We start from the raw sequence: 27,027 nt of genomic DNA, 5'->3' as shown, positions 1-27,027 counted from the left end.
CCGTATCACACATTGGCAAAGACATGGAATAACCCGAATTCTCATACACTGCAAGTGGGAATGTAAAACGAAACAAACACTTTGGAAAACAATTGGGCAGTTTCATAATCAGTTAAACACAAACCACTATAAAATCCCATCAATTCCACTTCTAGGTATTTACCCCAGGGAAATGAAAGCATACACCCATACAAAGACTTGTACATGAATGTTCTCAGCAGCTTTATTTGTGATGATCAATAACTGGAAACAACCCAAGTGCCCCCAGTAGGTGAACAAATGGATAAATATGAGTGGATATCCATATAATGTAATAATATTCAACAATGAAAAGGAATAAATTATTGATATAACATGGGTGGATCTCAAAAAAATTATTCTGGGTAAAAGGAGCCAGATTTAAAAAAAAAAAGAGGGGCCTCCCTGGTGGCACAGTGGTTGAGAATCTGCCTGCCAGTGCAGGGGACACGGGTTCGAGCCCTGGTCCGGGAAGATCCCACATGCCGCGGAGCAACTGGGTCCGTGAGCCACAACTACTGAGCCTGCGCATCTGGAGCCTGTGCTCCACAGCAAGGGAGGCCGCGATAGTGAGAGGCCCGCGCACCGCGATGAAGAATGGTCCCCGCTTGCCACAACTAGGGGAAGCCCTAGCACAGAAACAAAGACCCGACACAGCCGAAATAAATATATTAATTGATAAACTCCTACCCCCAACATCTTTTTTTTTTTTTTTTTGCGGTACGCGGACCTTTCACCGCTGTGGCCTCTCCCGTTGCGGAGCACAGGCTCCGGACGCACAGGCCCAGCGGCCATGGCTCACGGGCCCAGCCGCTCCGCAGCACGTGGGATCCTCCTGGACTGGGGCACGAACCCACGTCCCCTGCATCGGCAGGCGGACTCTCAACCACTGCGCCACCAGGGAAGCCCCCCAACACAACGTCTTAAAAAAAAAAAAAAAGAGTACATATTGTTTGATAACAAAGAGGCAGAATCAAACTTTTGGAAATGATATATACAGTAAAATTAAAAATATACGTATTGATATTTGGTCTCTGTCCTGCTTCTTGGCACAGAGCTCCTAAAACCGGTGGAATTTCCTGAGTGACAGGAATGTCTTATTCATAAGGAGCACTTTTCACCCATACTTGAGTTTGTGCTAATGAGGTGACTTGGAAAACCCCTAGATAACGTCAGGATAGGACTGATTGCCAGAGGAACCAACCATGTGATTAGACGATTGGAACTTTCAGCCTTACCACTTGATTTCCAGGAGGCTAGAGACTTAGTTCAATTACTAACAGCCAATGATTTAATCAATGGAGCCTGTGTAATGAAACTTGAATAAGAACTCTAGAACGATGAGGTCTGGAGAGCTTCCAGGCTGATGAACTCGTCAATATGCTGGGAGGGTGGCACTCCTGGAGAGGGTGTGGAAGCTCTGCACTCCACTCCTTCCCATGAGTCCTTGACCTACGTAACAACCACTTTGCAGTTCCTGAGTTGTACCCTTTACAGTAAAACTAATCATAGGCGTAGGACTTTCTTGAGTTCTGTGAGTTGTTCTAGTGAAATCTCAAACCTAAGAAGAAGGTCGTGGGAACCCCAAAATGTGTAGTCAGTTAGGTAGAAATGCAGGTGGACCTTAGACACATATTGCAGCTGGCATCTGGGGGCAGTCTTGAAATATGTGTAGTTTATTTTACATGAATTACATCAATAAAGCTGGAGATTTTATTATTATTATCATCATCATACCACAAGGATGCAATAAGCAAAATCCTGGGTGTGGGAAACTCTACACAACAGATGACCCAGTTTCTTCAACAAAAAATTTCAAGAGGGAAAATGATAGGGAACCTATAGTTCAACAAAAGACGTAAAAGAAATAACAATCAGGTGTAACATACAAACCTTATTTAAAACTCAATTCAAGTAAAAAAAATTTCTTGTAAAAAAATTGAAATGTGAATACAGATTGAATATTTTATGATATTAAGCAAGTATCACTTTTTTAGCAGTAGCAATGTGTTATGCTTATGCTGGGTATTTTAGGAGCTCTTATCGTTTAGAAATACAGAAATATTTACAGATGAAATGATATATATCATGTCTAGGTATGCTTCAAAATAACCTAAAGGAAACAATGTATGGATGAAACAAGATTGGTTACGTGTTGATTATTGATAAAGCTGAGTGGTGGTGACAAATTTATTGTATGATTCTCTCCTGTACATGTTTGAAATTTTCATTACAGAAAGTTTAAAAAAATCAAAATATGGCCTCCAGATTCCTGGACCATTACTTTACACACCTCTTCATCAAAATGAGCATGTATACTTACTATGTATAATACTATACTGATTGGAGGCACAATGGTTTTTTTAAAATTTAATACCAACTGATTGGTGATATACCAACCCTACCTGTCATGACCTATGGGGGTTCTGCTACATAAATGCAAGGTAAGTATAATAAATACTGTATCATAATTTAAAATTTTTTTCTACTACTAAAGTAGTTTAAAGAGCAGATATCTGCTCTCTACTGGCCAAAGGATGACTATGGATACCTCCCATTATTACAAGTCTCTATATTCTATGTGAAGTTTAATTCTGTTCTATTCTGATGTCCAAAGTAAAATCCGTCTAAACAAATATTTCAAATAATATGTGAGACATCACCTAAAAAAAACTAGTCATGCATAAGGTAGTTGTGAAGCTCAAGCAAGATGGCTTTGTTAGAAGCACTGCCCAAATAAGAGCTGTTATCGTTACAACCGTCAAGAAACCCAAAAGGCAGGCTTTTTTTAAGACAGGATAACTAAGCAATCATAACAAGATTCAACTCCCCCAAAAGGAAACTGCTTTCTTTCATACTGTCAGCTCTTCCCAAGGTTCCTTGGTTCACCAGATCTTTGGCAGAAAAGTCTTGTATGCAATTTGCATAGCATTAAACAACAGCGCATGAGATGATCTATATTCAGGAGACCACAACCCAATTAAGCTAAATGTGAATTCCTTTGTGTTTTTTCCTCCAATATTTTGACAATCCACATCCTGTTTTTAATGCCTTTTCTTTTGCAATATATTACCTAATATTAAAGTGCCACTAAACATAATTGAATTTCACTGACAAAACAAACAAACAAAAAAAAACCACACCATCAATACAAAAGTTACCCCTGAATAGATACAATATGAAGGATGAACAAAGTTATGGGTTCATCAAGTTTACCTAATCAGAGTTACTAAAACTTTGTGATCTAAACCATCCCTTCAAATTGGTTACAATAATCATTTTTTAATCCATTTATCTTTCTCTCAAAATACGTTTGCATCAGCAACAATAGAGAAGCAGCTTCATTTGATGGCTACCTTGCTGTCTGTGTGGAATAAGCATCAGAGGATGGGAAAACTGGAGCCAAGGAGAGTCCGTAGGAGGGCCGGGAGCATCCTCCTTGTTCCTAAGCGCCATTTTTCATGGAGTTATCTCATTTAAAAGATCCCAAGGCATAGCAGCACTATTTACAATAGCCAAGACATGGAAACAACCTAAATTTCCATCAAAAGATGAATGGGTAAAGAAGATGTGGTATATATATATACAATGGAATATCACTCAGCCATAAAAAAGAATGAAATAATGCCATTTGCAGAAACATGGATGGACCTAGAGATGATCATACTAAGAGAAGTAAGTCAGACAGAGAAAGGCAAATACCATATGATACCACTTATATGTGGAATCTAAAATATGACACAAATGAACTTATCTACAAAAGAGAAACAGACTCACAGACATAGAGAACAGACTTGTGGTTGCCAAGGGGGAAGGGGATAGGGGGAGGGATGGATTGGGAGTTTGGGATTAGCAGATGCAAGCTATTATATAGAGAATGGATAGACAACAAGGTCCTACTGTATAGCACAGGGAACTAGACTCAATATACTGCGATAAACCATAATGGAAAAGAATATGAAAAAGAATGCATATATATGTATAACTGAATCACTTTTCTGTACAGCAGAAATTAACACAACATTGTAAATCAACTATACTTCAATAAAATAAATTTTTAAAAAAAGATCCCAAGGGCCTCACATTTTGCCCAATGTCCAAACTCCCTGGCATGTTATGGGGAGCATTTCCAAAGAGGCCCCAGGCTACCTCATCAACCATATCTTCCCTCTGTCCTCACACGGTAGCCACGCAGGATTTCTTCACTGCTCTGTAATTCCGTAAAAATGCCATTCCCACTAATGCCTCTCCTCATGTGAAAACCTGCTCAGCCTCCAGGATCCAGGTCAGGGTCACTGGCCTTCGCCAACCCCTGCAGAGGCAAGCCCTCTTACTTCGGTTTCCACTGCATGTCAGATGGCACCACTGTATCATTTCCCACAATGTATTGTAAACATACACACCTCCGTATCCATCCCCTGTTCACTTAATCACTCATTCATTCAAGATAGGAAGTGTCTCCTTTCCACAAGCCAGGCACTGTGCATGACAGTCAGAATACACAGTGGGTCCACCCGGTCTCTGCCCTGAAGGGGGCCATATCTAGAGGGGTGACGTGGAGTAAACAGGGAGTCCCAATGCAGTGTCACAGGTACGTGTCAACAGGGGCAATCACAGGGGCCTACAGAGTCTAGTGCAACACAGCTGAACTCCAGATCCCAAGGGGCCCCTGGCAAAGATGAGGTGACAGAGAAAGCAACGGGACCACTCGTGCAGCATCTGATAAGCCATGCCAGCCTGTACCGAATAATTGAAGGAAACGGACAAAGGACGGCAGCAGGTTAAAAAAAACACACACACAGAGAAAACTGCCAGACAACATACAGCCTCCACTTTTGGACTCACTTATTTTTCTAACTACGCGAGAATACCTAAATTACCACCCTTGAGATTAATATCCAGCTTTTCATGGCTTTTTTTTTTTTAAGCAAACACTGCAGGACTTCCCTGGCGGTCCAGTGGTAAAGACTCTGCGCTTCTACTGCAGGGGGCTCGTGTTCGATCCCTGGTCGGGAACTAAGATCCCACGTGCCTTGCAGTGCGGCCAAAAAATAAATAAATATATAAAGCAAACACTTCCTTTCCAAGGACTGACAGATGACATTTTGTTTCTACAACTGGCAAAAATGCTGACTTGGATACAATTGCTGAGCTTCCTTGTCTCCCTCCCACAGTTCTTCCCTAAGATAATGTGAACCAGGCCAGAACCTCAGAGAACAAGCACTCTCTAGGCAAACAGATTTACAAAGTAAAACATGCTCCATATAAGATCATCCAATGGAATTTTTCAACTACTCATCTTTTAATTTGGTACATGATACCACTTATCACATGAGAACTCTTCATCTGTGTCATGTATTCATTCATTTTCTCCTTTATGGTTTCCAGGTTTGGGGTTCACCTGGGACAGCCCTTTATATCCCAGAGTAATAAAAATATATTCTCTCATGTTTTTCTATTTTTAATATTTTGATGATTATCTCATTAGACACTCGGGAATTTATTTTTTTACAATGTGGAGGGGTTATAACCTTACCCGATGGCCAGCTATCACGCACAATCCCTTCCCCAACAGACTCAAAATGCTACCTTTGCTCATAAGCCAAATTCAAATTTTACTATATAGATGAATATAAATATGCATATACAGGAGACTTTGCATGCTCTGCCACTTCTGTGTCTTATGTGCCTGAAACAAGACTTATGTGTCTGTGCCTGAAACAAGACCACACTGTTTTAATTCCTATAGCAATGTTTTATATTCAGTAGAGCAGACCCCTGCTGTTTAACTTTTTCAAAATTTTATTGGTTATTTTTGCCCATTTTTCTCTTCTAGATGAATGAGGATCTGCTTATCACATCCTTTAAAATTCTCACATGGATTCTGATTGGGATAGGTTAATTTGAAGAGAACTGACATCTTTTCAGTACTGAGTCTTCCTGTCTAGAAATACCTTGTAACTCTCCCATTTATCCAGATTTGTTTTGACTTCTCTTAAAGTTTTGTTTTTCTTCATACCAGTCTTATTGGTAATTTTTTGGTGAGGTCTGGTTTAGAGCAACACATTAGAAAACACTTCTTTTAAAGAAATTATTTTGAAATGTTTTGACAAGTTAATAGTCACATAATTTAAAAATAGAAAGTTGTTAAAGTAACCTCAGTGAGAGAGAATTACATTGCAGAGTCTCGTTAGGCATGGAAAGTATGCTTACAAGATAGATCATCTTAAATAGCACAGGTTATTATTTTTTTCCTGCTAAATGTAAACATCAGAGCTATGATTTAATAGATATTCATGACTGAATGAGGTTCAGTGAAGTCTTCCATACTCAGTGAGTAAATGGATACAGTTTTCTAAAGTTTCACGTCTTAATATGCTTTCTCTCTTGGATAAACTTTTTCCATGTTTTTTTTTTTTTTCTCATCCTTCAGTGAGAAGTCTTCCAGTCAAAAGGTTGTAAATCTGTCCACACGACTTGGATGAGTCAGAACTCTGGTTGCAAATGCATTTATTACAACTCTATCCATATCTTTGCAATCAGTGTCACGGAGGCTCTTTTTCAGCCATCTAATGCAGTTTCCAAAAAGCACACCAGCCTTCCTTCAGTCTGTTATTTGAGATGCTGGACGTTCTGTATCTCCATGCGATGTGTCACAGGAATTTATATCCTAAGTCACCAGTGCTGGTTACATGTGACATTGGGACAACAACGAGGTTATCGTCAGCCCCACCCGAAGATAGCCTTGATCCTCACACAAAGCAATCTTCTCTACTGGTTTTAAAAATTCTTGTAAAATTTTTCAAACATGCAAAAAGTAGAGAATGGTAGAGTGAACGCCCATAACCCGTCAGCCAGCACCTCAGGAACAGTTATCAAGATTTTACTCTGCTACTTTCTTCCTCCCCTTCACTCTTCCTCCATTTTTTTTAAAGCATTTTAAAGCAAATCTCAGACTACATATTGTTTTACCTTTACTACTTCTATCTGCGTTTCTAAAAACTATGGACATTTTCCTTCCAATAAACATGATCCGTTATCACTTCCCAACCCCACCCTGGAAATAACAATAAATCCTGAAGATCTAATACCCATTTCCTAAATCAAATTTCCAGGATTCTCTCAGAGGTGTCTTTCACATAGTTGGGTTTGAATCAAGATCAAATCAAGATCCACACATTCATTTGATTATTATATCTCTGAAATCTGTTTTACTCTCGAGCACCCCTCCATCCCCACCACCCACTTTTTATCTTCGTGCCAGTGACTTACTGAGGAAACCAGGACAGCAGTCCTGGGGGATGGCCCCCATTCTGGATTTGCCTGTTTGCTTCCTCATAAGGTCACTCAATCTGTTCTTCTACCTCCGTGTGTCCTGTAAGCTGAAAGTCAGCTCTGAACTTGAGTCCGTTCAAGTCCACCTTTGGGGGCAGGAATACTCACTACATAGTCTTCATATTGCCTCATACAAGGAGACGCATTTATTTCTCCTCAGTGTTGGAGAGGGGGAAGTTCCCCCCTCCCTTTCTTGAGTTCTTTAGGCCGGTCTAATAATTAAATGGATACAAGACAGAGTAACAGGAGAAAAGAACAAATTTAATTCATACGTACAGAAGTCTCACAGAAATAGGACCTAAGGACCAAAGCAGGTGGCTTTTATACTTCTTAGACAAAGAAACAATAAACCTGTGAAGAAGTGACAAGACAAAGACATTTGGGCTTGGGGTCCTAAATTAGTGAAGAAGTAATAACAGGGTTTGTTTATACAGCCTTTTCAGCCCTGAATTCACAATCTCTGGTGATAAGGATGTCTCTCTACCTCCTGGTGCCGGGAGGGTACCTTTCACATGGGAGATTTATTTCCTGCTTTCTGGAGACAAAGGAGGGTCAAAGTGTTCTTCTTCCACTGGTCGTTTCTTAAGTAACCTTAATTCAAAATAATCAGTATGCCACTTTGGCCTATTTTGGGGTCGGCCTGTCCTGAGCCCCAACGTTAGTGCTGTAAAAATTCAGATGGTGAGGGCTTCCCTGGTGGCGCAGTGGTTGAGAGTCCGCCTGCCAATGCAGGGGACACGGGGTCGTGCCCCGGTCCGGGAAGATCCCACATGCCGCGGAGCGGCTGGGCCCGTGAGCCATGGCCGCTGAGCCTGCACGTCCGGAGCCTGTGCTCCGCAACGGGAGAGGCCACAACAGTGAGAGACCCGCGTACCGCAAAAAAAAAAAAAAAAAAAAAAAAAATTCAGATGGTGAGAGTTTGACCTCTCCATTTAAAATTCCCCCATCTACCTTTCATTTAGTGGTTTCATACACTGATGATCTTTGCCTAAATCAATACTTTCAGTAAAAGTTGCAAAATGATGATTTTTTTTCTAATTCCATCATTCCTTCTGATTTGCTGCAATTTCCTCCTGATTTGCTGTTGTTCTTCTGTAAAGATGAATCTCCCATGACCAACTAGGGAGTTCTGGTTAGCTTAAAATGTAGTTCGTACTGAAAGGTAAGATAAATGCTTAATTCTTTACCTTTTTCATTGCCGCTTTCCAGAGACAGAGTTGGTGCTCCATTTTCACTGCCAGCAGTGATCAATAAGGCGTTTTACTTGGGGAATTTATTTTTGGGGGATAGCAGGTGAAGAAGTTGAGTTGTGGATGGAGTCACTAAAGTGTCTCTGACAAACAGAACTCCATCCCAATATGAGCTCAACGACCTTTCTGTATGAAGGTTTAATAGGCAACCTGCTTCATTAATTTTCTACCACAATTTAGAAGGTACTACTAACAAGATTAATAAATGTAACATAAAAAAATCCCTATTGCATCTAGAGTAACTGACAAGTATGTTCAAGCCAAAGATCCCCATTTACCTACAGACAGGGAGAGACGTGAATTTTAATTTTGCTTTTGAAATAAGGGTGCATCTGAAATTACAAAAGTGTGTCTGAGGTAGGAAAATAATGAAAGTATCACTATATGTGAGCTACTGGATCACCTCGTCAGATCCCTGTAGTAGATCACCCAACTGAATGAAGACAACGTATTTTCAAACTGTGTTACTAACATCTGAAACTGACAATGTTCCTCCACCCAAATCCAAGAAACTTCTTTGTTTAGAAGATTCATGTGGCAGAAGGTAGTCTGAGGTTGGCTATTAAGATGCACAGAATTTGAACTGAGGCTCAACTGTGCCGTTTGCTATCAAGGTGATCTTGAGCAATTAGCTTCTCTCTGAACCTGAACTTCCTCCTAAAATGAGGATGATGAGTATTGTGGAGCCGTTGCCAAGAATCTGAAAATAAGGGGAAAAGTTTGCCCTCGGAGAATGAAAATTTTAAATCAACACATAACACAAAGGGCAGAGAGATGCCAAAGGCTCCTCGGCTAACAAGCTGTGGCTTCAGTGACTGTGTTATCGAATCCAGTGGGGGCCTGGCACCAGTTAGAGCAGGAAACATGAATATGTGGACAGGGGCCTCTCACTGTCAGGGAATTCCAGGATTCCACACCCAAGGTAAAGCCACCCCGTGGAGAAATGACCTGGTCCCAGCTTCTGCAGCTGCCGAGCCAGGGGGCTAGGCCTTTTGACCCCTCCAGCCACAGGCCTGTGCCACCTGTGTCACCTTCTGAGGACAGCGTCACTTCGACGAGGGCCGCCTGCAGGGGGGAACTCTCAGGTCATGGGGACTTCAGGCATCAAGGCTCCTGAGAATGAGTGCTGAGTGTAAAGCAGCAAATCTGACACTCCACCTAGAGTCTGGCTTTTCAGGTAAATCGACCATGTGAGTTAGTGCACTTGGAAGGGTGGGAGCCTCTACCTCATCAGATTCTCAAAGGGGTCTTTAAATAAGAACCACCGGGCTCGAAGAAGAGAAGGTGTTAGTTGGGCCAACTCAGCTGATTGATGTGAACTTCACAGTAAGAGGCAGAGAGAGACTCAGTGCCATGACAGAATCCAGTTTCTGAGTCTGAAGGGCAGGGGGAAGCCCCCAGGACCACAGGAAAGACACTGGTGTCCAAGGAGAGTACCAGCTTTCCCCCAAACAGACAAAATACCCCTCTCAATGTCTCCACGTGGACATGTCTGGAGTAATTTTCTTTTTTCTTTTTCAAATGTCTACCAACTACAGAGAATAACTGTAAAAACTAACAAGAAAGAGTCAATATGTGTAAAACTACAAGGCACTATATTAGTGGTGTTTTTTGTACTCTGAATTCAAATCTCTTGCATAAATATGAAACAGATGACCATCAGATGTCATTGGGTTTAATAAGTTAACACAGTCAGACCTAACTGTTAAGCCCAGCAAGTAGATCTCCCATCATGATCATTTTAATACTGATCCAATTCACACCCCAGGTCTGGAGAATGTTTCTTAAGAGCAGGGGAAGAATTTTATCAGGTTAGAACCGCTGAGGCCCTTCAAAACTGGAGTCTGGCTTCTTCTACTGTTCTGCCACCATCTATCCTATATCAGAAACGTGTGAGACACCCATAAGCCATAATGTTTAACTTCAAATTCTGATCTTACAGGAAGGAGCGTCCAGCCTCTAGTTCATCAAACTGTTCCAGCATGACATGGCCAGAGAAAATAAGCCTCTCTTACAGAGTAACCCGAATTTTAAAAAAATAATAATTTGAAATACCAATCCCCTCTCAAGCAGGGCACTTTATTTAAAGGACACAAACATAAAGATGCTGGCTGATTCTCCACGTGGAATTAAAAAAAAAAAAAAAAGAAAAAAAACCAAATGATTAAACCCTAAGAAATCCCTGAACACAAAACTCGTACAGTTTTGTCTTTGGAGGGGCGGGGCGGGGTGGGGTGGTGGTGGTTATTAACATAAGCATCCACTCATCCCTTGCTTAGAAACTACTATTGTGCAGAGAACACCTTCCCCTCCTAGCCCAATTCTACTTGGGATGTTTTGCATAAAATAATAAATTTTCCTCCACGGCCACTGGAAACAAAACCGAAGGAGCGGTTCCAAAATGGAACACAAAAAGAGAGCAGGAAAACTTTACACTCTATGCTTAATGTTGTGATGATTAGATTCACTGCGTAATCCCTGTCCCAGTTAGGGTGTCATTATGAGAAAAGAAACAGTACATGTAGGTGAAAAAAGCAGGGCCTTTTAAAGATGAATATGATATACTACCAAATGTAAAATAGATAGCTAGTGGGAAGCAGCCGCATAGCACAGGGAGATCAGCTCGGTGCTTTGTGACCACCTAGAGGGGTGGGATAGGGAGGGTGGGAGGGAGACTCAAGAGGGAGGAGATGTGGGGATATATGTATATATATAGCTGATTCACTTTGTTATGAAGCAGAAACTAACACACCACTGTAAAGCAATTACACTCCAATAAAGATGTTAAAAAAAAAAAGATGAATATGAAAGTCCCTTGACCTTTTCTATTACGGTTAGTTCCATTTCTACATGGGGTATAGATGCCCCCCACCCTTACACCCAACAGCAAAAGCCTTGTACTTTTCAAAGAAGATACATCGAAAATGTCATCAAAGCCTTAGACATTTTCATGATGCAAAATGAAAGCCTGCAGTATTTAACAGCTGTGTAAATGCCTTCCCATCTCAGTTCATTTTTAACGTAAATCCTTATTGAAAGCAATACAGATATAGAAAATTTAGAAGAAATGACCTGAAAATATAACCAGTTACCTTTCTAGATAATAAAGAGCAACGGACTGACTTAATGACACAAAATACAAATACCAAGGAGGTGTTACTCAAGAAAGTTTTCTTGCTGCAAATGAAGAAACCTGCTGCTTTCCACAGCTACCAGAGTTGTAAGTTTTGGAATATATGAAACATACGCTCTCTAACCCTCAGAAGATGATCTTTTCAACTTAATTGAAGCTCGCTTTCTTCCTGAAATAGTTTAGCCCATGATTATCTAAGAAATACACAGTGCCTAGCACTCACTTAGCACTTGGCAGAGGGCAGTCACTGTCACAAAACCCATGCCTAACTTCCAAACTTTGACTAATGGAAACAATCCCCTAATTAAACCGGTATAATGAATTTTAAAATCATTCAAGGAACCAAAAAGGTTCTCCCTATAATGGAACTTTTAGAGGGACTTGACCATACACTTGATTTTGGATTTAACAGTTTTGCCATCACTAAATTCATTACAGTAACTCTGCAGATACCTTTTTAGTCTTCATAAATTTTAATATTCTTACTCAGCTAGGTAATGTTCAGACTGATGACCGTGGATTACAGAGCAGCGTGCAGACTTCAGCATGATACGAGGAACAACTAAAGGAACGGGGGACAGCTTCCCATAGCAGCCACTCTGGGCTGGGGTAGCTGCCTTCAAATGTCTGAAGACCCATTTGGGGCGGGATTAAACTTGTTTTGCAAGACCACAAAAGGAGAGCAAGAGACCTGTGTGCAGAATGAATCACAAGAGAGCGTTCCAACACCGCGGAGCTTCCAGAGATGCTCCCCAAAGATGACTCTGGCTGGATGCTAGAGAGGGAGGTCGCCCACCCAATGCAGGACTAGACTGGATGCCCTCCAAGATCTTTTCAAACATGAGATATGACAATGCTATGTTATTAAGATGCGATCTTTGAATGTCTGAGGAAGACCAGAATGCATCACCTTATGCCTAATACACTGAAGCCAGCTGCTTTTAGATTATGATTTTTGGTGCATTTTACTGAAGCAAAGACCTTTTGAGGATGTCAACTCTCTTAATTGCTTAGTTATCTATATTTAAAAGTGGCATGCTTGTGAACTCTTAGGTACTGAAGCCAATATAGCCCAGAGCCTACTGGATGATGGATGGATGGATAGAAGGAAGTAAAGGGAGGGAAAAAGGGAGGGAAAGAAGGAGGGAAGAAAAAAGGGAGGAAGGAGGAAAAGAACCACGCAAAGCACCACATGCAGAAGGTTCTAGACAAACAGTATTACAACAAACAGCTAGAGGAAGAACACTGAGGAGAAATCTGGGAAATTCACCTACTTATGGGTCTAGGGGTCAACATTCTAACTTTTCAGAAGTCCTGCCTCCCGGGCCCGCCCCCTCTGAGCACATGGCACAAGGGTCTCCATGCAATACTGCTTTTATCTCCTACTGTTTTGTACTTTTTTTAAGGTGTTATGTCTCATAATGCATATAAATCACAACCACCACCACCTATGGTGTAAATTAAAGTAAAATTATCTTTTCACACTGCTTCCAATCTTTTTTCTCTTGAGTTTTCTGTCTTTGAAATGAATGTTCTCTCCTGCTCACAAATGTATTGTATGGATAGAAAATGCTCTCAAGAGACAGATTTTTATTTGGACATTTTGTGATCAAAAAGGAATAGATATCATATTGTACAGATGGGGAAACTGAATACACTGAATTTAATACTGAACTGAATTTAAGTGACTTACCAACGGCCCATGGCAAATTGCCAGTGGAATCAGGGTCATACTTCCTAGTCTAGAACTTTCTCTTTTAGTACAGTATGGCAGGTAGGAGGGAGGGCACAGGAAAATGAGGGGCCAGTGATGACAACTGGCCTTCAAGTTCACTAAGGATAAAGGTCTGGCCGGGCTACTTTCATATAATCACTTTTTCCTGCTCCTGAAACCCTGGAAGAAGGAAATGAGAGCAAACAAGAGTGCAAGTCCAAGGCTGGGTCACAGCTGACTCTTCCAAACAATCAGTCGCAAAATATACGAGCTGCAAAAATATTTTCACTGTATTCTCTAAGGGGCTTTTTCTTTACGGTCCTATAAAGTATTACAATGTGCTTTGGCTTCACACTGAAGCCAAAGCACAGGTGACCCAAAAGAAGACTTCCAAAATTACGAGAAATATTTACAGGATATGGGGAGCCTGCTGCATTTCAGACCCATACAGCAATCCAAAAAGGCCCAGGGGTTCTAACTTCTAATCAGTGATAAAAACAGAGAAGGATAATGAAGTGAAAAAGAGGAGAAGCAGAGGCGGTCCAGAACAACCTCATTAGCATGCAAATGACTTAGCTGACAAATGATTCAACAACCAGAAAGCAAAAGTTGCCAAGTACATCATTTCCATTTCCCCACCGCTCAAGTCCAGAGAATAAGGACAGACCATCAGGCACACAGAATGCATTTTCACCTACAGCCATCTTCAAATACACAGTTTTATTAACAGAGGAAGATTATTTGAATGAGAAAGTGATTTTTATTGCAAATAAAGCCAAAAATATTGTTTTGTCCCTTCTACCCTTTTCTCAGATATGGAAAATTGGGGGTGGGGGGCGGGTGGGAGGTAAGCAGCCTGAGCTGCCCTTTTTTTCTAAATGATAAGAGAGAGAAATCCTGTTGGGTGGCCAGGGGGTGAGGCGGTCTATTATTATACAATTTCTCATTAACAGCAGCGAGATTGCGCTTCTCCTATTAAACAGAACAGGCATTTAACCCCGAGCTCCTCCTGGGAAAAAGGCAGAAACTGCTTATTCACTTAGTCATAATTACCGTTTTTGCAGGTCCCAGAGGAATAGCTGTTCTCGATCAGTCTCTGAGGTCGGTCCTGACTTTCCCAATGCCGCCCTGGCAGCTGATTGAATCGGCACGCAGAATGATTTTTCCCCAACCAAAAAAAAAAAAAAAAAGTTTCGCTATTTCATCCATTCCCTGCAAAATGAGACGTGAGGGTGTTCGCTATTCTTTCTGGTGAGACGGCATAGCGAGGTGGAAAGGACCCAGATTCTGGGAACCTTGGGCTTGAATCCTGCACCTGCCTCGGCCACATCCAGCTGTCACCTGGACTGAGTTCCTAAACCTCCCTGAGCACCTGCTCCTTTGGGAAAACGGAGCTGATGCTAACGACCTGATAGGACCGTTGGGGGGAACAGATGCACTCACGATGCAAACTTCCTGGCAGAGGGCGAGCTCTCGGCAAATGGTAGTTATCATATCACTACTTCATGGAATTTAAACTTCTCTCTCGCTTGTCGGGGTTGCAGGGACCCCGGGTGCCCTCTCTACTCCGTGGCATCTCTTACTCTGCTTGCCATGATAAAGACGGAAGCGTCCCTTCTTTGAGCTGTGACATCTGATCCAACAGTGTCCGTCCCCGACCACACAGATGTTTGGCAAAGCCCGATTCAGTGTACCGAGGAGGTGTTTTTAAGAGGCTGTCTCTGAGAACACATCGCTTCTAAAAGCTGGGACTGCCTGTACCTCAAAGACATCGACTGGGCTCTCGATGCAAAGTCTTTCACAACGTTTGACTTGGGCATATTCTGGGTCCCAAACTGACTGCACTGGAATGTCTATTTCTAAGAATTGCCGATTGCACACCACACTTACATCTTCAAGTCGCTGGCACAAATTAACGTTGACCGAGAATGAAGTAATAACTGAAAGGTCAAAACAAATTACATTTGGAAAGTGTCGCATAGAGAAAAAGAAGCAAGAACACTACCACTGTTTTATGCATAGAAATGCTCCTATCGACGATAAAGAGTGCTTTCTTCCTGAAGTCTGTTCCTTCTTTCAACCTTGACTTTTCGGTTCAGAGTTGGGCTTGCAGGCATAGAATACCCTCCAACCCAAACGGCGGGGAATCTTTCAAGTCACCCACCACTCACTCGCTGACTGGAGTTGGGGAAATTAGAGAATAAACCCCATTTCCACATCAGTAGAAAACAGGGCTATTTTTCAAGATCAATTACCTATGATAGTTTTAAAAATAGGAAGATGCACACTACCATATTACTATATATATTACAGCTAAATAGCTCTTCAAAGGAGATCATTAACAAATTACTATAAGACACTGAGCAGATATGTGTTCCGTGAATACAGAATACAAAAAGCCACTCCGTGCTACTTGTCCACAGTTAAATAGAATCTTCAAGCAATTGCACATGAAAGTAAACATCTTTCTCAACTCCCAGTGTATTTGCCTCTAGACTGTAAGCCCCTTGAAGGAAGAGGCTGTGGCCAGGGTGGTCACAGTATCCCTCTGCTTGGCTCAGGAAAACACCTCTACAACCAGGTACTGAATCAACGGAATAAACAGTATCACACACCTTTTTCAGGACTGTCTAAAATGCTCCCGGAAACTTATAAAGGCTCTTTAAAATGTTTTCAGACCTTCCTATCATAGCGTGTGAATACTTGGAAAGGACAAGCTTTGTGATGGATGATCCCAAATTTTCAATGTCCACTGAACAGAAATGAAACTCCAGAGGAAAGATGGATTTTATGTGACTCAACCTCTTGTTAAGTGTGTGTGACCTCAAGTCAACTGAATTTCACTCTGTGCGGAAAAAGCTACAAGAGTAATGAGCCCAGGGGAGAAGCTGCCTTGAACCCTCCAGGGCTTAAGATGCTGACCCTTTGTAGGCCTTGGCTTCTCAATTAGACCCTATTAAATAATAGTGTTTCTTCTCTAACATGGCATAAAACAACTGGCATGCACATATGAATGAGCTGGGCCTCTGCATCAGCTACATTAGCTCGACAAATGTTTCAGTAAACTAAAGCAGCTACATAATTTGAACAAACAGGCAACTTTTACAGAATTTGCACTCATTGGTTCGTTAACTGAATAATGTGTCAGCCTAACAAAATGGCTGCCTCTTGCCATCTCAGAGAAGCAAAATCTCCCCAGGGCGGAATGTTCCATTTTCTGAGATTCTCCCGTAATAGGCAGGGGACTGCACACCCCGCACTTCATTGAAATTAGCTAGATATTGCTTCATTCTGTTGCCTTTCTGTGCAAAACTGGGGAAAAGGCAAAGTAAGTGAAATAGGAAGCACAAAGAATACTCAGTGGCTTCAAATAATTAGCTGGAAAGAAAAGTCACTCGGGATAGACCAATGGCAAGTTTTATGCTTCCCATTTAGATACTGAAAATACAAAGCTAAACCTAAACCTCTTCTTCAAGAATGCCCAAGACTGGTGATCACAGGGCTTACCCCAAAATGAAGCTGAAACAGAAACTCTTATCAGAAAACATGTTACCTGTATCCTTTACCAAAGAGTGAAATCACACTAGTCATTTGAGTCATGATGCTGAGGCAGTTCAACATGAAATTAACTTGCTTACCAGAGCTAGAAATCCCCCAACCTCTCACTCCCATCCCCAAATCGAGCAGGTAGGCCACTAACCGCCATCCAGTCGTGGAGAAAAATGTGCAAGATGTTTTACCTCATAATCTCTATGTACCAGAATCCTAACACAGCACAAGGAGTGGCAGTTACTATGTAAATGGTCACAGCACAAAACTAAAGCCAGTTGAGATAAACTCAAAACAAATTAGAATCTCTGGAGGAGGTTCCAATGGCCTAATTCAAGAGTCTATTTAAAAACAAAACAGCAACAGAATAACAATTACTAAAGAGCTGCTTCCTAAAATTACTCTCCTGTTGATATGTCTCAATTCTAAAATGTCATGAGAAATCTGCTGGCAGGTCACTAATTCTGCCGTAAAAGAAAGCATTACCAAAGAATGCCACCGAAAACAAAGGCCTTCACACAAGTAAGTGAATACCCTAAGCACAAAAGTATGTTCTTAAGTGGGACATTTAAAAAAGCAGAAGTCACATTAAGTTCAAAACACCAAGAAAAAAAATGAACAGGAGTTCCTAATTTTAGTAATATTATATATCACCCCCCCCCCAAAAAAAACCTGTCCATGAGTTAAGATTTGTTGATTTTACATATAGACACTTTATATATTTGGGACTCCCTGCCCTTAAGGAAGAAAAAGAGGAAAAGAAATTAAGCACTATATATGACATTTATAGAAATGTAGAGGGTTTTTTTAAAATGAAATTCAGGTTTAATTTGGGGGTTACTGTTTTACAGTTTCCCACTTGCTAGAAATCTTAAACAGGACTGATCGTCAGCGAGCTTCGGATATGCTAAAGTCTGGAACAGGAGTGTTGCTTTCACAACACTCCAAAAGGCCTCCACTCTTCTCTTACTTTCCCTGCTTGTCTTCGCTCATCAAAGTAGGTTTTTCCCTGCAAAATGTACAAGAGGCAGGGACTATGAAGGGCAAGCGAGACAAAAACATCCAGGAAGCATGTCTTCATTTACACAATTTGACTTTTCACAACGAATAACGCAAAGGGAAAGATATTTTCTATATCGTGGGGCTTGGACTCAGGGATTTGTAAAAATAATCTGAGGATCCCTCAGCATCACAAGAAAGATTTTTTTTTTCTTATGTCAAGGTAACATTTAAGCAATCTTAGATGTATATAACGCTTGAAGAACTGATGCTTTCAAATGGAGAATAGCTTTGGTTTTAGATTCCAATATATTACAAAAATGCATGGTCTTAAATTCACCATAAAGAAGATGCCTCTTTTTATCATCAATCGACCAAGAGCTATTTAGTGTCAAGGAGACACATCTGCTGTACCACTCATGATGTTGTTAATTAGGAAAGCTAAGGGGGAAAAAAATCCAGCGCTAATCCTTTGATACACTATTTGAAACTCACCATTAATCTGATGCATGATATTTTCTGGGGTGGTGCCAATGATATGAACTAATCAAGCCGTTTACTACTTCATCAATAATAAATCATTTTAGAGACAAAAATTACAACTTGGTACGGACCTCACCAAGACCCTCGCCAGTTCAATCGGCCCCTTTGCTGGTAATTTAAACAACAAATTCCTGCCTGGAATCACCCATTCAACATGCGTTTTTAAGTGAGTCCCATTTCAACCTTTTAATAAAGTGCCACCGGTGGATCTGTCACCAGGTGACACACTTAGTACCAAAAAGAAAATCGGGTGGGTCAGAATCAACTCCTTACTGCCTGGAGGCACCAAAGAGAAAAGGAGTGCAGGAAGCTGACTGGACTGGTGGACCTCAAGGGGAGCAAGCACTGAAAACACCAATTTAAGTGCCTGGGGCAAAAGGCAACTCGCCTGCACTCCCCAGCTAAGGCGCCCAGAGGGAGCTGAGGGGAGGACGTTGCTGGAATGGGGGACAGGAGCAGAAGCTAGGGAAGGAACGACCGGGATGGAGCACAAGTGAAAGACAAGCATGGGGCAGAAGAAGGGACAGGGATGGGGCAGGCGGGGGACCATATGTTGGGGCTGGAGGGGAGGACAGGGATGACAGAGATGGGGCCAGGGATAGGGATGGGGCTGGAAGGACAGGGATGGGGCAGGAAGGAACCACAGCAATGAAATAGGGAGGACTACAGGGATGGAGCTGGACCGAGAGGCAGAGATGGGGCAGGAAGGGGCGACAGGGATGGAGCTGGTCCAGCGAAGCCACAACCACATCCTCACCACACCTCGCTGGGGCGCTCGCTGCGCGCCACGCGCCGCGCTGGGCACTTCAGGGCGCTATCTCCCGGAGTCCCCCCAACAGCCCTCCGATGCCCCATTTCAGAGACGGGAACGGCGAGGCCGGCCCTGCAGCGCCCGTTCCCCGAGGTCGCCAGCCGAGGGGGCAGCGGCGGTTGAGCGCCCGACCCTCCCGGACGCGGGGTGTCGCTGGCGGCCACGGGGGGCGGCGACGCGAGGGGAGGCGCGGGCCCGGGGAGCCGGTACCTGGGCTCGGGCAGGACGATCTTCTTGCTGGCGCGGGCGGCCGGGGTCGCCTTGCTCTTCTCCATCGCCATCAGGTAGCTGACATCGGCCAGCACGGCCTCCAGGTCCGCCATGTTGGCGAGCGGCGGCGGCGGCGGCGGCGGCTCCTCAGGACCCGGACGGGACGCGCTCCCGCCGCCGCCGCCCGCCGCGCCCCGACGTGGGGGGGCCGCCCCGGGGCAGCCCCCCCGCGCGCCCCCGCCCGCCCCCGCCCGCCGCGCGCCCCCCCGCGCGCCCCGCTCAGCACCCCGCGCGCCTCAGCCTCACGCCCGCCCCGCCCCCCGCGCGCCGCCCGCGGCCCCGCGCACGCGCCGCCGCCCCTGCCTCTTCCGCGAGAGTCGGCGGGGAAAGCGCGCCCTGCGGCCAGTACTCCTATGCGCCCGAGCGGAGCGGGCAGGCCCGGCCCCCGCTTCGCCCGCTGACCCAGTCCCTGCGGGCACCGTCCCGCCCTCCCCTCGGGGTGGCCACGGGCACTTCCTCTCCTCCTCCGTCTCCTCCTGCTCTTCCTCCTTCTCCTCCCGACTTCCCGCCCGCTACTCCCTGCGCTCTCACGACCCCCTCTCCTCCGGGACCCCTGCGAGCAGGGGACGCCCTGGACCCAACGCCCACCACGCAAGGGACAGCGGGGAGGTCTCTGTGCCAGTGTCTCAAACTGAACAGTGGCCATCAGCATGGTCCAGGAGGTCTGGGCGGCCCCAGAAATGCGCGGGCCTCACCTGTCTGCCCAGGTGACGCTGAAGCCCGTGGTCCGGGTCACCCGTGAACAGCGCCCCGCGGCCCAGCCCCTAAGCCTCAGTCCTGACCCCTCCACCCGCTCCACCCCCCTGTAAACTCAGAAAAGAGAAACCTAACAGCTGGAGAAGGTTGCTTGTCTCAAGCTAATCAGGGCAAAGTGGGGTGAGAGCTCCCTCACGGGAGCGGACCTGCCCTTTGGAGCCCACTGGTAGAGGAGCTGTCTGCCCAAGGTGGTCACCGCGCCCTTGCATGCAAAGGTTTGGGTTTGGATCTTTAAATGGTCGCTGAGAACTAGAACTAGTATTCTGTCTCTTGTGGTTTTTACCGTCAAATTAGGGGAGCCCTACTGTGCGCACAGACCCACCACAAGGGTCATATAGGGAAGTGGAAAAGCCGGAGGCCAAACACCAAGGCAGAAGGGAATTTCCAGCTTCCTGATCCTCAGTCTCGGTGTCTGGTGTCACCACTCCCCACGTGGGCCTGGGGTTTTCATTTCTTATTTTTTCACAGCAGTACAAACAAGTGCACGTTCAGAACGCATCACTCTGGCCGGAGTGATGTTAAGGGCATCCAGGAAGTCTTAAAAAGACTTGAGCTGAGAATTAATCGGTTAAAAATAAATCCTTTAAATTCATCCACATAGGTCACATTGCACCAGGAACCTCAACTTTACTAGGATTTGAGTGAATGTTCTGTCAGTAGCTTACATGGTCAACAGAGTTCATCAGAAATGGTTAAGGTCAAATTTTGGACATTAAATGTAATGTCACAGCAGAAGCAGCCTGATTTGGTTATCACAAGAACCCTGCCCTTTTTTTTTTTTTTTTTTTTTGCGGTACGCGGGCCTCTCACTGTTGTGGCCTCTCCCATTGCGGAGCACAGGCTCCGGACGCGCAGGCCCAGCGGCCATGGCTCACGGGCCCAGACGGTCCACAGCATGTGGGATCCTCCCAGACCGGGGCACGAACCCGTGTCCGCTGCATCGGCAGGCGGACTCTCAACCACTGCGCCACCAGGAAAGCCCAACCCTGCCCTCTTTTGTTCTCTCCCTCTCCCACTGAGCCACCCCCGCCCCACCTTTTTCCCTGTATGCCTCCCATCACAATTGGCCAGTTTTACCAGATGCTTCTCAAGACCTAACGCACAGTATTCAGTGAAGTTGTCCAGAGAAGAACAAGAGGGGTGTAAGAAGTAGGCACGTGAGTCAAAGGAGCTTGGTCAGGCAGCAGAAAGCCAAAATGACAAGGGGGCACAGAATTCACCAATGAGGCAAAGATTTGCATGAGCCAAATATCAAACTTTCATCTTCCACTCACTTTTTTTTTGCCAAAAAAACAGGAACACAGAATGTCTTGTCAAGGGTCACCCCAGGAGGAGGGGTGAGTTCCCAAAAAAGCATAATGCATTTTTATGATTTAATTAGTACAGTTTCTTTCAATATGTCTTTTTATCATCTGAGCTTTCACATGATCAGATCGTCAAATAAATACATGCTTCTGCCTACATTTTCACGGTCTTCCGAATACTGAGATTTTTAACCTTGCCTCTTTGAACTCAGTTAAGAAATTTGTTTGGTAGTGGGGTTTTTTTTCCTTTCTTTTTTGCAGGAGGAAGGGGGTGGGTTGCAGCATGGGGTACTAAGTTTGCAACAAGAGACATCTGAATTCAAATCCCTGCTCTGCTCTGACTAGCTGGGTGATATTAGAGGTAACATATTACCTCTCCGTGCTTTATTGTTCTCATCAGTACTGTGGGAATGAAGCCACTGGACCCCAGTGTTGTTGAGAAAAAGGAGATAATACTCATAAAAATGCACCTTGCCTGATACCCAGTAGGTCCCCAACAAAGGTCACTGCATTTCCTCTATGGATTTTGCTTCATTTTACCCTCGCCTGCTGGAGAAGATACTGATTCACAGACACCACCCTTGAAGCAGAAAGATCCCTTACCAAAAGGTTATCTCCTTAGTGCATTTCTAGGAACCCAAATTGGCAAAAAAAAAAAAAAAAAAAAAGACTAGCCTTTACAGACACAAGAAATGACTCTTCTGGTAAAAAGAACATAGAGTCCAAAATTGGGTCCCCTAACTGAGGCCCCTCCCCCAGTGAAGTCAGTGTGACCAGAGCACCCAGGGTGTCCTTCTTTGGTCTTCCTAGTGTGTGAATTTGGGATGCTTGGCTCTCTCCTTTACCCTCTCAGCTTCTCCACGCATTCCCCACCACCCCTTCTTTCCCTTAATGCCGAACATCTTTTCGCGTTCACTGCAAACAAAAGGCGCTAATGATAGTGATGAAGTTGTCATAACCGACCTGCTGGATCCTGTTGCTAAACACCAACGCCAGCCTGTAATCATCATGGATGAACAGAGAAAACAAATAGCAACCCATTTGTTCTCAGCCAATAATGCTCCGTTGCAAAAAAGTCCATTTCTCACCCTCCCCTCCCCGAGATGATTTCAGTGACTCTGGCCTCACGCTGCTTGTGATAATTGATAAAACTTCAGAGTCCCTGCAAGGTTCATAATGTTCTCTTTTTCTCTTTTCTACGGCTTCCCAAGATCAGGGGAGGTATTGCTGAGGTGGATGCATTAAAGTTTATACTCCCTGGGGTTAATTTTGATAACAGCTTCAAGGGAAGGACACTAACTAGAGAACTAACTCATATTTGTTTTAGATTCTGGGCTTTACTGGGGCTTCCTACTTAATAAAGCACATGGGAAAAAAAGTCAACTCTAAGACTCTAATTAGAAGATTTTTGAGGGGGAGGGATAAGTCAGGAGTTTGGGATTAACATACACACACTACTACATATAAAATAGATAATCAACAAGGACCTACTGTATAACACAGGGAACTCTACTCAATAATCTATAATAACCTATATGGGAAAAGAATTCCAAAAAGAATGGATATATGTATCTGTATAACTGAATCATTTTGCTGTACACATGAAACTAACACAACATTGTAAATCAACTGTAATATAAAAAATTAAATGAAAAAAGCATTTTGGGGACCAGCAGAACATGCCTGCGCTTAATTCATTAATATCACAGTATTTCATTCAATCCCTGCTAAGAGAGACTTGGTTTTTTGGTAAGCAGTCCCCTAAATATTATCGCTTTGCAAGAAAACTGCATACACTTGGGGTTGGAATGGGTTTATTTCCAAACACCTCATTCTGTAAAGTCTGCAGGTGTTTGCAGCCGCGCCGGGGCCACTGTCCCAATTCACCTGTTACTTAGATCACAATTCTGCTTATTGTCACATGCATCATAGGAACTGCTTTTCATGCTATTTTAACAGCAAAGCTTTACAAATTTTAATGGAGGTTCTGTACCTAGCACTTCATACCTTAAAAGATCTGCAAGGTCTAATACCAAACTTTGGTTTACATAGCACTGAAATTACATTCAACACAGAAGTACCTTCCTTTAAATAAGTGGGTGGAAACACATTTCTCTGCAGGGGCTTCTGGTTAGTCCCTCTCTGTAGAGAAGCCTTGGAGTGATACAGTTCAGAGCCCGGGCTCAGGAGCCAGATGGCCTGGATTAGAACCCTCATGCTAGTACTTCTGAGTTGTGTGACCTTGGACAAAATGCTTAACCTCTCTGGGCCTCGGCACTCTCAGTGGTATTAATGAGATTGCTGTGAGAACAATGTTGTAACATGAAAAACACTTAAAACAGTGTCTGCTGCTCAAAAAATGTTATCGTTATCATCCTCCTCATCATCAGAGTATCTCTACATTGGGCACAGCATGATGGAAAGTGACCAGTCCCAGGAATGTAAAAACAGTGCTGGATGTGACCCTCTGGCTTTAGCATTGCTGAATTACTGTGAGTCTCTTCAGCTTTTTAAATCTCACCTTCCACTGCTGCCTAATGAAGGGATTGAATGAGCTGGTCCTCGAGGTCCCTTCAAATTGTAAAATTCTCTGGATTTATTTAATCCTACAGTGAATCCCTTTGCATGGTGAAGAATACTCACACCTCTCAAAAACATCTTGTGAGTTTCCGTTTGACTGTATCAGGATATACCAAGAGCATTAGTAATCACCGGTGCTACAGTGCACGGGAGAGGTGAGCAATCAATCCATCAGCAGGTTTCTAGAAACAAGCACATCTGTATTTTCCTCCAGTATCTGCACTCAGCACACTGACCTTGCTTAATAAATATGTGTTGAATGAATAAGTGAATGAATGAATGAATGAATGGCATAAAATATTACAGGTTGTTTGCCTCAAAGAAACTTCTATCAGAGATAATCTAAAGGAAGGGGGGAGGGGCTTCCCTGGTGGCACAGTGGTTGAGAGTCCGCCTGCCGATGCAGCGGACATGGGTTCGTGCCCCGGTCCGGGAAGATCCCACATGCCGCGGAGCGGCTGGGCCCATGGGCCATGGCCGCTGAGCCTGCGCGTCCGGAGCCTGTGCTCCACAACGGGAGAGGCCACAACAGTGAGAGGCCCACGTACCACAAAAATAAATAAATAAATAAAAATAAAGTAAAAATAAAATAAATAAAGGAAGGGGGGAAATGCTGTTGAAAACCACAAGTACCTAATAAAGGGGGTGCTTCCTGGTAAAGGTAACCACCAGGTCCCTTCTGGTTCTTCCTGCTGCTAATGGCCAAGAAAGCCTCTCCAGCCTCTAAGAGCCTTGGTGCCCCTGGACTTTGCAAAGGTGGGTCTGAGAACTTTAGGCCTGGGATGGAGAGAACTAAATCCCTTTGCCTAACAGAAGGACTTGGAGGAGAACTTGAAAGAGGACTGAAAGAGAGAAAGCAATGAGATGACCCAAGGCCAGGCACTCCATGGTGTGAGGGGCCAGAGAAAAACCCCCAGAGGTAGGGGGCGGGGCAGAGAACTTCGGGAATAGGAGGTCTGTTCTGTTTTCTGTGCTGTTTTAAGTTTGCTGTTCTGCACAGCAATGTCATGCCTTTCCAGTGATCCTTGCAACTTCATGGCTTGTATCTGTGGGTGCTTTGATGGCGGGTTGCAGGCGAGGTTGGGAGCCAGGGCCCACACCGGGATCAATGCCAGTGGTAAAGGAACAGTGGTAAGGCCAACAGAACAAGAACTCAGCAGAAGCAGGAAATCAGGAAACCGGGCTGCCCAGACTCCTCAGACACCCAGGGCAGGCCTTGGCTTTTCCATGGGTCTGGAAAGGCCATCTTGTCTCCCTCTCAGGATGGGAGAAGATGACCTCTGGATATGTAAATCACAAGAGGCCAGAACTTTACTGCATTGCCAAGTCCCTTCTGGCCCTTAACCTGGTGGCCTTCCCTTTAAGATTCTGTCTTTCAGGGCCTGTTCTATTCAGCTGGGAAATCATATATCGGTCTAAGAAAAGCCACCACTCAAGGGGAAGGCGGGGTGGGGCAGGGAAGGATTGGGAGTTTGAGATTAGCGGATGCAAACTAGTATTTATAGAATGGATAAACAAGGGCCTACTGTATAGCACAGAACTATATTCAATATCCTGTGATAAACCATAATGGAAGAGAATATATATATGTATAACTGAGTCACTTTGCTGTACCGCAGAAATTAACACAACATTGTAAATTAACTATACTTCAATAAAATAAAATTTTTAAATAAATTTATTTATTTATTTTTGACTGCATTGGGTCTTTGTTGCTGTGCATGGGCTTTCTCTAGTTGCAGCGAGCGGGGGCTACTCTTCGTTGCGGTGTGTGGACTTACCGTGGTGGCTTCTCTTGTTGTGGAGCATGGCTCTAGATGTGTGGGCTTCAGTACTTGTGGCACGTGGGCTTCAGTAGTTGCAGCACGCGGGCTCTAGAGCACAGGCTCATTAATTGTGGCACATGGGCTTAGTTGCTCCGCAGCATGTGGCATCTTCCCGTACCCATGTCCCCTGCATTGGCAGGCGGATTCTTAACCACTGCGCCACCAGGGAAGTCCCAAAATAAATTTTTTTAAAAAAAGAAAGGCCACCACAAACCCCATTCTGCTAAGAAAAGTCATATAGCTCTCCCATGCCATGCCTTACAAGTCGTTTGGGGGCTAGCCAGGTGGGCCAGGGGGAGAGCACGGAGGCCAGGCCACTGCAGGGCTTCAGTGAATTTATCTCCCATCATCTCAGTGACCATCTCAACCTCCCGTCTCAGCCAGTTCTGTTTCTTCTCTCCTGGTTGAAGGCAATGGCTCCCGAAACGGTCTCATTCTGTCAGAGCTCATGGGTGTAGATTCCAACAGGCCAGACTCAGTAACAAAATCCTAGGTGCCTGGGCCAGGCCTGGCATAACCCTGACCCACAAGGGAGCCACCAGAAAGGGGGTATCCTGCTCTTAAGAGGTGCTCTAGACCAGCACTCTCAGACACTTATGTACTGAAATTGCCAAAGTACAAATTCAGATTCAGAGGTCTGGGGCAGGGCCTGAGACTCTGCATTTCCCCCAAGCTCCCAGGTGGGGTCAAAGCCTCTGAAATGTTGGAATCTTGGGTCCCACACCAAAACTACTAAAGCAGGATCAGCCCCATAACAAGATACCCAGGCGATTCCAGGGCACATTGAAGGATGAAAAGCCATGCTCTAGATCACACTGGAACCTTTAGTTCAGGCCCTGAAATAGTTCAAGCAGGTGTCACACAGGAGCATTCTGTTAGATAGAGAAAGGTCAGATCAGCTGAGCCCAAATGGACAGCCCTGAGAGAAAGGAGGAGAAG

The 27,027-nt window shown here is 44.1% G+C and overlaps 1 protein-coding gene across 3 annotated transcripts in view; it reads right to left on the bottom strand.

Moving 5' to 3' along the window:
- Positions 1–19,675, bottom strand: part of GRK3 (G protein-coupled receptor kinase 3) — a gene marked incomplete at both ends in the record, with an annotated part of 119,642 nt that extends 99,967 nt beyond the window's left edge. For 2 of the 3 annotated variants that reach the window (XM_079717068.1, XM_079717069.1), the window contains one exon: positions 19,563–19,675. In XM_079717068.1, the coding sequence (XP_079573194.1) occupies positions 19,563–19,675 (113 nt within the window). Of the gene's footprint in view, positions 1–14,503; positions 14,594–19,562 lie in introns of those variants that run through there. The other variant, XM_079717070.1, reaches the window with a different exon arrangement.
- Positions 19,676–27,027: the final 7,352 nt, after the last annotated feature.

Source organism: Hyperoodon ampullatus (genome assembly GCF_949752795.1).
Source record: "Hyperoodon ampullatus genome assembly, chromosome: 13".
Classification (NCBI taxonomy): domain Eukaryota; kingdom Metazoa; phylum Chordata; class Mammalia; order Artiodactyla; family Ziphiidae; genus Hyperoodon; species Hyperoodon ampullatus.
Note: the sequence above shows the minus strand (reverse complement) of the source record. Positions and strands in the feature narration are given on the sequence as shown.